Source organism: Herpailurus yagouaroundi, unplaced genomic scaffold (genome assembly GCF_014898765.1).
Source record: "Herpailurus yagouaroundi ecotype Mexico unplaced genomic scaffold, PumYag 188, whole genome shotgun sequence".
NCBI lineage: Eukaryota > Metazoa > Chordata > Mammalia > Carnivora > Felidae > Herpailurus > Herpailurus yagouaroundi.
Genome location: NW_024412419.1, coordinates 30,173,994 through 30,187,835, shown reverse-complemented (window position 1 = coordinate 30,187,835; position 13,842 = coordinate 30,173,994). Strand labels below are relative to the sequence as shown.

Genomic DNA, 13,842 nt, shown 5'->3' with positions numbered 1-13,842 from the left:
CAAGACACACCCGAGAATACTGAGGGGGAAGAGCTGAATCTGAGCCTGGTTCTAAAGAACCTGGCCACGCGGTATGGTGCTTCCTGGATGCTACTGGCCCACTCTGGAGAATTTCAGCAGACTGTAAGAAAACCAAGCCATGGAGGAAATGCCAAAGATCAAATCCTGAGCTACAACATCAGGCAGTGAAGGAGATCATTGTCCAAAAGAAAATTTATAAAACGGTATGAGAGCAGCTACTCTGAATGCCTTAGAGATGATGGGTTGAACCAAGAACTCTGACTACATATTGGGTGAAACTGAAGTTCTTTGATTTTGTAACAACAATGTATCTTTTCCTAAATTCAATGAAGATTTAGAACTCAAAGTAGCAGTGTGATGACAGGGCAGGCAGTGAAATGCATCACACCTTCTGGCTCAGAGAAGGGTTCAGATGGGTCCAGCGTCTCTGGGCTTCAGCGGTCACAGCAAAGCGGTTCCCTTCAGGGAGGGGGCTGACTGCCATGGACTGAATTTTCAGGTACTTTCACCATTTTCCCTCTATTCCACTTAAGTTCTGCTCGTCACAGATTACCTCAGAAGTATCTCGCTTTCAAGGTCATTTTCACCTAAGTTAATTCCAATTTGAGATTACGAAGCTATTTTACTAAGTCTACAGGGCACCTGGGTGGTTTAGTCGGTTAAGCGTCAGATTTTGGCTCAGGTCATGATCTCCCGGTTCCTGAGTTTGAGCCCCACGCTCGGCTCTGTGCTGACAGCTTGGAGCCTGGAGCCTGCTTTGGATTCTGTGTCTCCTTCTCTCTCTGCCCCTCCCCCACTCATGCTCTGTCTCTCTCTCTCTCAAAAATAAACGTTAAAATAATTTTTTTAAAAGTAAGCTATCTTCGTAGGTCTAAAAAACTGGGGGTGCCATGTTCATGGCAGCATTATTTACAATAGCTAAGACATGGAAACAACCCATTCATCGATGGATGAATGGACAAAGAAGTTGTGTTTTATTTTTTTTATTTAAAAAAAAATTTTTTTTTCAACGTTTTTATTTATTTTTGGGACAGAGAGAGACAGAGCATGAACGGGGGAGGGGCAGAGAGAGAGGGAGACACAGAATCGGAAACAGGCTCCAGGCTCTGAGCCATCAGCCCAGAGCCCGACGCGGGGCTCGAACTCACGGACCGCGAGATCGTGACCTGGCTGAAGTCAGACGCTCAACCGACTGCGCCACCCAGGCGCCCCAGAAGTTGTGTTTTATACACACACACACACACACACACACACACACACACACACACACACACTGGAATATTATGCAGCCATGAAAAGTGAAAAAAAATCCTGCCACTTGTGACAACATGGATGGACCCTGAAGGTCTTATGCTAAGTGAAACAGACAAACACTACATGAACTCACTGAACTGTGGAATCTAAACTAACAAATGAAACACAAATTCACAGAAAAGATCAGACTTGTGGTTACCAGAGGTGGGGGGTGGGGGCAGGGGGAAGTGGAGAAAGTGGTCAAAAGATACAAACTTCCTGTTATAAGATGAATATGTGCCAGGGTTGTGACGTACGACACGACGACTACAGCTAAGTAGACTGCTGTGTGGGAGACGGCAAAGTTGTTAAGAAATAAATTCTAAGAGTCCTCATCATGAGGAGAAAAAATTTTTAACTGCATCCATGAGATGTTAACTAAATCTGTAGTGGTAATCATTTCGCAATATACGTAACTCAAGCCATCATGCTGTATGCCTTAAACTTACACAGTGATCTACGTCAATTCTTTCTCAATAAAACTGTGAGAAAACCTGGGGGGGTGGTGGTGGGTAGGATGGAGAGATAGATGCCAGTCGACTGGTAGCTGGTAGCCCCGCCTCAAAGAAGGAGTCTCTCCTTGGGGGTGGCAGAGAGTTAAAAGGGGCCCAGTGCCTCAAAAAAGACCCTGGAAGGGACTTGGCCGCAGGACTGAGGGACCTCAAAGTCTGCTCAGAAGTCCAAGAGATCTAAGAACCAAGCGACCAGCACTCTCAGAGCTGACCTTCTTAAAGACTGAAGGTCAGAAGAGGCAGATGGCAGAGATAAAGAGAAACACCGGATGGTTCTGAAAGAAGGATCTAGAAGCCAAATACTGAAGGACCCAAGAGCACCTGCCGAGCATCCATGGTGCTGAAGGGCTTCACGCCATCTGGGCTCGCGGAAACCCCGAGAGGTAGGGCAGTCTAGTCTACTCTTGGGGAAACGCAGATTTAGAGGGCGGAAGGGACCTGATGTAACCAAACCAGTAAGTGGTGGAGCCCACATACACCCTGACTCCATCTGACTGCAAGGCTCGAGTTCTTTACAACGAGGTCTACTTAATGGTTGGATCCTTTCCTTCTATTCCAGGAACACACAGAACCTTCTTCATGTGGTCTCCAATGTGCCCGGTCCTCTCTGGAAAGAAGACAATGCCTTCAGGGAAAGGCCATGCTGGTTCCAACGTGCTGCCTCGGGGTAAGCCACGGTTAGCTGTGCGTGCTCTTGCCAGGAGTGGCAAGCTTGAGGACAGGCACTTCAAGCCACGATTAGAGACCCATTTCAGAGACCGGAACGGGGAGACACTTCCCCTCCACTGCTTGCAAGGAGTGGTTTTCTACGGTATCTCCACATCTGACCAGTTTGAACCACAAAATTGATACATTTCGTCTGTTTCTTCAAACACATTTTAAAACGAAGTCACCTTTAAGACTCTACTGAATTTTCGGGTGAAATAAATGAAGGATTCTTGGTTTAGGAGGGCCCTGATTAATCGTTTCCAGGGTGGCTGCTACGTGGCCCAGATTAATCAACTAGAGTTTGGTTAATGAGGCTTTATACAAATATTTCTGCTTTTGACTACATGTCACCTGAAAGGCAAAGATCTAAATAGAGGCCTGAGAGCACGGAGTCATTTGTGCTGGCTGACGGATTCTGGAGCCTCCTGTTTCTTACAGGCCCTTTCTTTTCTGGGTTACTGGTTGTAACACCTCCTTCCACGGCACATTTGGGTGAATCTGAGAACGGTCAGAGAGTTTTAGAAACAAGTCGGTTTACAGGAAGACGTGGTGGCCATTCTATGTAATTTGAGGTTCTAACTCATAGTCACCATAGTCTTTTAGGGGAAAGAGCACAGTCTAGTTGGAAGTACATACAAAAGCATTTTAAGCACTTTGGCTGAAGAAGGATGTAGAAATGGAGACATGGGAACCTTCAACTAAAAGTGGTCTACACAGTTTATATTTGGCTATTGAGTGGGCCATGCCATTTGACTGTTCTATTTATCACTCCCACTGGTTTGTTTACACTGACAATGACATGATTTTTATTCTTTGATATCCAATAATAGTAATCCATTTGCTGAATGCCTACTATGTATGGGCCACTGTGCTGATTTATATGAGCCAGTTCCGTTTTGATCTCCACAGCCCAAGGGGACAGGATATTACCCCCATTTCTCAGAGAAGTGAGGCAAGGGGAAGTTACATGACTTGCCCAAGACACATGGCAAGGAGGTGGCAAGGCCAGGACGGGAACATTGTAGGTGCGGCTGCATAGTCCCCACACCTTCTGCCCACCATGTACCCAGTAGGATAACCTCAGGGAGGATACCTCCTTGTGTCAGACACATGAACGTGGTTATTACTTACTACCTAGCAAATGGGCACTTTTCCTACCCCTTACATTTGTTGGGGCTTAAGGTTTTTGTCTTCAAAGGTAATTTACCTTTTAACTGACTGCCTCACGTATCTGGCACAGTCCTACGAAGGAACAGAGATAACGAAGTGGTTACTGAGGACCCATGGCCTTTCTCAGGCACATCTCTATTTAACATCTCTCTCGGAAGAAGAGGATTAGAGGAGAACGTTCCAAGAAAAACATGAGATATGACACTAATATAATCAGGTTATTTTTAGGACAAACACATCAGGAGTTATATATCCAAACAAATGTGCTCCTCTTCTAAGCAGTCACTGCAGAGGGCTATAAACGTATCCCAGCAATACTGCCCTTGCCTCACACAGCTCTGGAATTTTCCTTTGGCAGAGACGTCCACAGCCAGGTTTTGACCCATGCAATGAAGACAGTTACTATTTTATGGCCACTCCTTGGTTTAGAGCAGCTCTGGTATTTTGTTTCCTCGGCTCTGGCCTCTCTCATCCGTGAGACCAGGCTTGGAAGGACTTTGGGCCTCCTTCAGAAACAAAGTCTCTACTGTAGGAAGGAGACCTGGTGCTGGAGTCCTCACCAACGCCGCGTCAGGCACCCGGAGAACTCGTGCACAGCAGCTCCTTCTGTGGGGTCGTGTGACTCAGCGCACAGACACGGGTCTTGTCTCTTTTGGACTCAAATATAAGCAACATTATATTGCATCACGGATGACTACGATAAAAGTATGCCATGTCTTTCCGTGGGGGCAGTTTGGAGAACTCTGCATTTTTGTTTTTCTTTCCAGTTTCCCTGATTCTGGTTCCTACAAAAAGGGAGGAAGAAGCAGCAAAGGCCTTGAAATGTTAACTCCTTTCAATCTGACTTCTCCCACTGTTTAAACTTCACCATCTCACTTCTTTTAAAGATAAGAAGTCTTAACAGGCTGTTAAAGTTGGGACTTTGCTTTTGCTCTCAAGCTATCTTCCCATTACACCATAAAGCTAATTAACAGGTGGGGAAACCCCAGAATGCACAGCTGTGTTGTTTGCTTCCTCTATAAAGGTCCATTCAGTGTTTCAGAAGCCCCCGATGTGGGAGCTCAGGCCTTGCTCTGCCTCTGACCCTGACCATGATGAGGGATATACATTGGCCTCTGAAAAGGAAGCATCTCCTGGTTGTTTCCCCACTTGCCTCTGTGGATGGATCTGAAAAGTAAGATGCCCTTGAAACTACGCTCTACTCGACTCTTCAACTGCTGCCAGGAGACAACTTTCCTGTGTAGACACTGGAGGTTCTAAATGCGGGTGTGCCAGTCCTGAAGGCAGAGTGTCAGTGTGGGAGTCACTTCCTGGGAGGAAAGCAGGTGGCTTTACCAAAGGCATCAGCTCTCTCCAATCTCCAGGGTACTGTTTAGAGTCCTGAAAAGTAATTCGCTCTGGGATCCCAGGCCAAGAAACTAAATGCAGTTCTGACTCTCGGATTAAGTCCTACTGCAAAGTAATCCCCGGCAGTAGTGGAGAGGGGTGCTTTGTCCTTTTGCCACACTGCTGTGCACAGCATGGTCCTGAACGCTGGCACGCTGGAGACAGCGGTGCACAAGGCAGATGAGGTCTCCACCCTTGACGAGAGGCTCCTGGATCTGGCGGATCTCATCAGCTTCCCAGGTTCCCAGGTCCAGACCCACAAACCTGCAGGCCATGCTAACAATGTTATACTGCTATCTGGTATCCTAAGTTTGCCACCCAGGGACTTACAGAGAGCGTTAGTGTGATCATTTCGGCAGGTGTGAGAAGCCATGGGGCACCCTACGGGGAACAGGGGATTCAGACAAGGGAGTGGAAGAGGCAGTCAAGAACCACCAGGGACGCAGCTGACCTGAGGAAGTACCCGGGAGGTACTTTCAAACATTTTAGCTTATAAATTTAACGTGGCACTGCAGCGACCTTTCTCTAACTGCCGCAGAGGAATAGAACGCTACTATTATATTTTATCTTCTTTTAGCCGGTAAAATACCCAAATCCCCGGCTTGTGGTATCCCCTTCATTTCCATATCCCAAAGGTGGGCACATGCTGGGCATGAACTCTCCCTTTGGAGAAGAGATCGATTGTGTGTCCTCCTGTTTGAGAAACCAGCTCTACTTTTGTTTACGTAAAGAGGAAACAAACCACAACGCTGAAGGAATCCGAGCAAATAATTCCCAGGTCACTAAGCGACTCACGGAGGCTGGTGGGCACAGATGAGGGTGGAGTTTGAATGTGCTGGCCCGCTGGGCCTTACTTGACTGGAAAAAGAATGGAAAAGCAGAATGCAACTGATGTCTTGCTAAAATCAGATGCAGGTGGTCTAGATAATTTCAGAGAGGCAGAGATCTAATACACTGTAATCCTATCAGCACATGATTAAATGTTTTTGGCTAAAAAATGCAAAAAATATCTATTGATTTGACTCAAAACCCGAGTACCTTATAACATTTGGCTTCTAGTAAATAAAACATCTGCTCTTAACTCATTTTTGTAAAAAAAAAACAAAGACCAAAAAAACAAAACAAACAGAAACCAAAACCTGAGACAAATATTGCCATGTAGGTGAACACCTACCTCTCTGTATGTCTTAACATACTTTGAAAGCAGACCTGACAACCATTTTAAGACCCTTCTTGGAAGTCCATTTGTGTTTTATTTTATTCTGTTTCTCGGGGTGGGAGTCTAGGTGCATTTATAAAAGCCAAAGAGGCCTTTCAGGTTTCTTCAACATACTAGAGAAAATAGGAAATAAAGTTACTGGAAAAATTATAAATTTTCCTGAGTTCTATGAACAGAAACCTCCTCAAACTGGTAAACACGAGGACGTGTGGCTGATTCCCACAGCATGCAGAGGACAGAATTTTTCAGTAATGGGACTTAATCCATGCATTAAGTGTCTGCTGTGGGTCGATTAAGCACTTCATGGATGGAAGTTCAAGGAAATATTCCATTTTCAACTTGAACTGAGGTCCCATCTCTTACAAGGCCTACAATCCTTCATGGAGATTATATACAGAAACCATTTTGAAAACACATAATGTAGTCTAAAAGGCAGAAACAATGAAAGATGAAGATAAGGAAAACATAATACTTGCTGTATGACCTAAGGGAAGCTTTCTATGTAAAAGAGTACAGAATTCTGTTACGCAAACCTTGAGGAGGAAGCCAATGGACTACCCAGAGCGGGTCCTGCCGTCACAGCCCAATGTCCAAACACCCCGCCAGCAGCCTCCAGAGGGTCTGCTGAGTGACTTCAGGTCTGAATACATTTCCTTATCAGAAATAACCTTCCATATTGGGGGAAGGGGGGGGTCTTTCCCCCAACCACTCGAGAGTCCAAAATCAGGGTTGGTCTCCTGGACGGAAACAAGAGGCAAAGACACCAGTGCCAGGCTCCCTTCTGTGCAACAGACCTCTTGAAAATAAGACTGTGCTGGTGTCCAGATAAGGACAATGCCACTCGGAGGTTTACCCAGCTGGAACCACTGGAATTTCTGTTTACACAGCTAAGGCCTAGGACACTGAGGTGCAAAGAGAAAGCTGCATATGGCATGAGCAGGATGAGGTGCTTCCCAGGGTGCAGGGTAGACCAACTGAAACCAATCACTCTTTACTTCTGCTGTGGCAACTTGAGACCCATTCCAAAGTCAGTACAGCATGTGACACCAGAACGTCTGCAGCCATTCACTCTCTAAACAGCACGCAGAAAAGCATCCGGCTCCCCTTCCCTTCTGTTTAATCACATCGGCACCTTCTGGGACCGCCTGGGTTGCCGTGTTGGGACCTCAGGAGCCCAGAGCTCTGAAGGATGTGCGGGAAGCAGACGGGGCTCTTCCTGACGGTGATGTGCCCTGATGACAGATGCCATGGGCTCTGTTTCTGGACTCGCGGTGGATCGTGCACTGCAAGTTCACGGACTCCTCAAATGGGCCTGGCCTCTCAAAGTAAACAAAAACCAAAAGAGCTGCATTTTCTCCCCCCTGGCGACACCCGGAAGCATGAAAGGGACTGGGAAGCTCTGAGGTGTGTGGGTGGCACACTGCCCCAAGCAGCTGTGCTACGGGGCCTTAGAAAGTACGCTGTCTCCACGTGGACCACAAATGGTGATGAGGCAGTGGTGGGCGATTAAGGTAAGAGTGCAGGACAAGGTACACCACCTCTTGCAGGAAGGCAGGTGCCATCTTTCAAGGGAGCGATCAGAATCGATTTGGCATGTGGCCCAGATCAGCTGCACTGTTAGAAGAGCTGTAACTGTACTGACCCAAGTGAGCGCTCACGCCGTGTCGACTTAAGTACCCTCACCAGTGTGTGTGTGTGTGTGTGTGTGTGTGTGTGTGTGTGTGTGTGTGTGACTTAACTGTATGTCTTAGAGATGAGGAATTAAGTATTTGCTATGTTTGATTCCTGGGCGGAGTTAAATACACAACGATCAACAGATGTTCCAAAGAGATACTATTGATATTTGTAATCTCTAAGGAGAGATAGCTAAACAAGTTAACATTATCATAAACAGAAAACTAAACAAAAATGAATGCTGTATAATAGACTGACTTGATAGAAACTATAGATAGCGCCTCTATTAAGGAGAAATATTATTCATCATCTTCTAATTGAAGATCACAATAGAGAGGAAATAGAATGATAACCATCGCAACCAGTGGAGTGTGCCAAGCCACCTTGATTCCACATAAAAGCTCTACCTCAAATATTTATATATAATAAATATAAAAATAGCTAATCTCTAATCAGTCTGCAGGAAAATCATTTTCACAGACTCTTAAAGATACGGGATACTTAGCAACACTTAAAAGATACTAGACTTAAAGATATATAATCGGGGTACCTTAACTTTGTTCACATCACACGTACACATTTTATAACTTGTATGTACACTTTCATAACATACAAATACACAATTTCATACCTCTCGTATACAAACACACACACAAATACACACAAGCGACTAACCTTTGACAAAAACTTCTCAAGTGAAAAAGATGCACGGACTCACAGATTTCCAGCCAGCACAGGACTTTAAATATCTGACCTCAAATATTTTCTAAAGTAACACATGGTTACAAAGAAATAAATACATTGCTGCCAAATCCTAAGTTTCGAAACGATATTGTATGCACTAAGTAATAACAGGACTGGGCCAACACAGGGGCTGCCTACCCGAGAATGGTCCCGTTCAGACTGGCTCGATTGAGGGGCACACCTGTGCATCTTAATGTCCAAAGTCAAGAGCAGGCATGATGCTGCAACAATATAGGCTTGGAGACCCCACGAGCTGAATTCAGAAAAATCTTCATGATGAATGTAGCGCTCTTTATAGTATTTGCCCGGGAATGACTAAACCCCTGCACGTGGTTGAGGGTCCACTGGAATGTTGATGGTGCCCCGCAAAGAAGCTGTCTGGCTCTCGGCAGAAGCATCACCAACACGAACATCAGAGCAGAGCGAGGGGGATGCGGTCAGGGCATCACCCTCAGGGCAGGCATCCCCACAGGCACTGACTGTGTGAGGGCTGGATTGTTAACTGTCATGGAGAAGGGATGGAATAAAGACCTCACTGGAATTCTTTTTGCTCTAGGAAGGGTCCGGAATGGCATGTGGGATACAGTCAGTGGTAAGGCCACATGTGCGTGGTGAAGTGTGTCACGGTGAGGGCATCTGCTGTTTATGAGAAACCACGTATCAAATCTGCCATCACACATTACAATTGCCACCACACCTTTTATCTTCACCTGATTTATGTGTTCATCTTTTGATTCTTGCTCCCCCCATCCTGTAAGCCATCGTAACAGTCAAAAAGCTTCTGAAAATAAAATCTAAATTCGTGTGTATTTGCGTAGGAAACTGGAATATAAAAAAATTAGGGAATCAGAAAATGTTTCACTAAAATGATTGGGTAATTACTACTTAGTTTCTTTCTAGTACGAGGATGAATTCCCAAATGATGGGTATTATCAGTAATGAGACAAAGCTGTTCACTTCTCAAAATTAATCATCAATCCTATTAATTATTTCTGTATTACACATTCTATTAAATTAGCACACATAATATGAGGTCTTCACACATCAAAAGAGAAGCATTATCATTGCGCATTAGTGACTTGATAATTTAGCTGAAAAGAACACAAATATTCGTAATTATAGTACTTTTCGTAGGATCACCACTTTTCAATTCTCTTACGGTAAGAGAAAAGGATACTTTGCAAGGTGAAGGAAGCATGTTTTTGGTTAGGGGTTTTATCACTACAAAAAAAGGTCAGATTAAAAGCAGGTTTGAGGTTTTTGGAAATCTGTATTTGAGAGATCTAATTAGTTCACTCAAGGACCCATGGCCATGGTGAGGTCAGCACTGCAGGCTGGGTGGGGTGAGGCACACGTGGCCCCGGGAACAGATTATCTATGTTAAGAAGAGCTGGTTTCAAACAGAGAGAGCCCAAAGCAGGAGACTGTGCAAGCACTGGTCCTCTGTGCCTCCTGGACAAATAATGTGGTGCTTTAGGACATGCAAAATGATGGCCCGTCTTTTTCTTTGCTAGTGATCTCTGGATGGTGACGCAAGCTTTGCCACTGAGGCACAGCCGGTAACTGCCTGCAGGGTGCTAGTGCTGCTGGGCTTGGAGCCCTTACAAGGGACCAGGCTGACGGGAAGCTGATAAGAGAACAAGCCTGAAGAGGCCAAGGGAGCTAACTGGAGAGTCAGATAGGGAATCTGCATATCACAGTCAGGGACTGAACTTGACTTTGTATGCTTGGACGTAAGGGGGAGAAAGGATGAAGACTAATCCAATAAGGCTACTTGCAAAATATGTATGATGTATACAGAAGGGGCTCAGTGACTATTTTAATAATAGAACAACATGTATGAAGCATTAAGATGAATGAATAAAAGTATACAGTATTACTCATCAAATCTTCAGTCTCCCCAATTTGTTCTCCTGAAGATAAGCCTTAGATTTATATACAATACAATTACACCTGCCACTGAAACACAATTTCACTTTATTATTATGAGCTTGTATGAACAAAAATGTAGTGAAAGTGCTTGCAAACTAACTTAAAATCAAAGTAAAAAATGTGGACCAAAGTGGCATTTAACTGTCCACACTAAAGAAGAATGTACAGTTTAAATCATGCAAGAATTGGAAGAGGAAATATGAAGGCCAAAGAAACAACCAAACAAACCAAACAAATCAAAAACAAAAGCAAACCCCAAAGCCCCACAAATAACAAAAAACCAAAAACCAAAAAACAAAACCGAGAAAGACATAGACTACTCTTGCTTCTAGGTTTCTTTTCATGAGTTTAAATTTGTCACATTGGCTTTGAAAAAGAAGTGATTTCCTATTTATTATATGCAAACAAATGTACTAGTTCAGTAATTTACTAATTACAAATTTACCGGTTAAGCAGCAAAACACAAGAACTTTTTTTTATCTAAACAAAATAATCTGAGAAGTTTCAACACACAAGAGACTCACTGTCAGATCTTTCCTCTGAAGGTAACATGGAATTCTCAGCCTCCTGGGCCCTGGTTTCTTTTCTAAGTATGATCCAAGTGCCCCTGGTGGATTCATAAAACCCCTGTACTGGAGTTTTGATATTTAAATATGGTAGTGGCAGTTGTAGTGGTTGTACATTTCTCCTTTCTGCTAATCCCCTAGCCTGAAATGGTGGCCTAGTTACGCCTTTTATTTATATCTCACCAAAGGCAGTGCCATTTTTTTTTTGTCTAAATTCCGGTCAGCTCTTTGAAAAAATAAGCAGCACTAAGTTGGATGTATGACTTGACACATTGTTTTTGGCTCCACTTGGGGGCTAGGAAGCTTATGGGTATTACAGAAGAACCCAATGTGTTGGTCACTAAAAGGTAGGGCAACCGTAGGTCCTGATCTGCTTCAGATACTCCTGGTCTAGAGCTGTTGTCCCATCATAATTAACAGCCCCTGTTTCTCTCTCAAAAGCATCATGGTTTGAAGAATAAATTACATAAGCGGTCACTCTATTAAAAAAAGGGAGTCCAGCATTCAAACATACATTTTAATACTCTATGGCCATTATACTGAGAAAAATCTAGCTGTAAAATTCCTGAGGGAAGAAATTGTGTTTTTAGAATCTCTGCATCTCTTATATACCAACACACAAAATAAGACTCAGAGGAAGTGGCCTCCTGTTGTGGCCAGAGGTCACACAGTCAAGGAGAGGGAGCTGTCCTGATAAGCTTGAGTTGTGGCCAACAGGTACCTGAGTGCCATTCATCGGTTCTCCTTTGGAAACTGGTACAAAGCACTGTGGCCAGATCATCTCCTATTCCTCAAGTATCATCCCAAATATACAGAATTACTTGTATCTAGAAAGCATGCAAGAATCTCCAACAGTAAATGCACAATACATGCAATTAATACGGCTTGCCTAATTTTTCACCTGCTACTCTGATTACACGTTCATTACTGGCTTGAGAGGCGTACATTGTCTTTCACTTGACTTCATGAGCTCTACTCAATACAAAAGCAATGAAAGAGAGTGAGAGCCTTGGGAGTGGGGACTGTGCTTTTATTAGAGTTGCCAGCTGTCTGAGCCTTGCCTTCTGGACTCCAGAACAGCATCTGGCTTATATCCATAGGACCGATTTCAGCATAGACGTCAGGGGCAAACATACATATGTCTCCTGCTGAAAAGCTGTATCCCCATGGGTCATAAGGAGAGGATTCTGTCAGTTTCTCAGGCCTCACTTTGTGTCCCGAAAGCCCTCAACATGGACAACTGCTTGGTTTAAATGGAATCAACTAAGTGTCAGCAGACAGAGGAATACCAGGGACACTAAATCAGTATTTGGTATTCAGTTGATGTCAAGGCAGCAGCGAGCTCTATGTGCTAAGTGTACCTTAATATGGGACATGGTGTTTCTCTGTGAACAGAAAGACCGCTGTAAATAACAGGGTGGAGAAAGGGAGCTGAATATTGAAAATCCTGGAACAGCAAAGGAGCCCAATAGAACATGACAGTGCTATAACATCATGGCATTCTGAGAGAGCATTTCTTTATTCTTAATATGTTTTACCTTGCGAACATGTCTTCCCCATCACCCTCCTGAAACTAGCGCTTTGGCTCTGTGTGACATGTCAGAAACATTAACTGATCTAGGCAAATGGCTGTCAATGTAGATTTAGTGGCCAATGGTAGAAACCCAAGATGTTTTTTTCGTGGTCTTACCTATGCAGTAGGGACAACACTGGCCTTTCCTCAAAACAGGTCTTTCACAGGATACTGAAGGGCAAGACTCAGAGTAACAGCTAATTACGCTATCCATGCATACACAGCTGGTACAAACGTCAGGCTTCCAGGACTCAGCTGCCAGGAATATATCCCCTTCATCATTTTTGCAGTAACTAGGCACGCTCTCATTATGGGATGAGGAAGGCTGAAGAGGTTCATCTGGAAAAACGAACATAAGGTCAGCAGAGAAAAGGAGATGCTATAGGCCACCTGTGCAACATAGCGAATTTCACCGTGTCTCATAAAAAGCACACTCAGTCAGTGTGGTTCGGTGTGCCTCCTATAAAAGTGACTCAGGAATGAAATGGCAAGTCTGACTTGGGCAGGGTCTTGAATTTGGAACGCAAGACAATAAGGACCACAAAATACCTGTTACCGAGATTCTGTTAGTTGTCTGTACAACCTCCTCTCTACTCTTCCTCTGTAGCTTACCCAAATCCTGGTTTTGGGGGGGTGGGGTGGGTGGTGGAGGGTTTGGATCACAACAGGTGTAAGTCAAACAAGACGATCCTGCTCCCTGCTTTTCCAGTCTCCCCTGCAACTAAGGGTGGCCCTGTCACCTGGTTGTGGCTAATGGGACTTAATGGCTAATGGAGGGATTTCTGGGAAAGCTTCCGCTTTCCTAATAAAGCGCAGATGTGGTGCAACTCTCACATTCCTCCCTCCTGGAATATGAGTGTGTTGTCTGTAGCTGTAATATCCTTATCGTATCTGTAGGAGACGGACCTCTACGTATCTAAGACAATGATCAATGCTGATAAACACCTGCCTCCGCACTTCTTGTAATGTATGTAAAAGAAACTTCTATCTGTCTAAAAAATGTAGCTGGGTTTCTCCTCTTACGTGCAGCTATGTGCAGTCTTA

At 44.4% G+C, this 13,842-nt stretch overlaps 1 protein-coding gene across 6 annotated transcripts in view; it reads right to left on the bottom strand.

The window, feature by feature from the left end:
- Positions 1-13,842, bottom strand: part of CRIM1 (cysteine rich transmembrane BMP regulator 1) — a 194,203-nt gene that overhangs the window by 18,973 nt on the left and 161,388 nt on the right. For 5 of the 6 annotated variants that reach the window (XM_040496503.1, XM_040496499.1, XM_040496502.1 and 2 more), the window contains one exon: positions 12,916-13,137. The exons of the other annotated variant lie outside the window; for it this stretch is intronic. In XM_040496503.1, the coding sequence (XP_040352437.1) occupies positions 12,916-13,137 (222 nt within the window). The remainder of the gene's footprint in view (positions 1-12,915; positions 13,138-13,842) is intronic. 6 annotated transcript variants of the gene reach the window in all.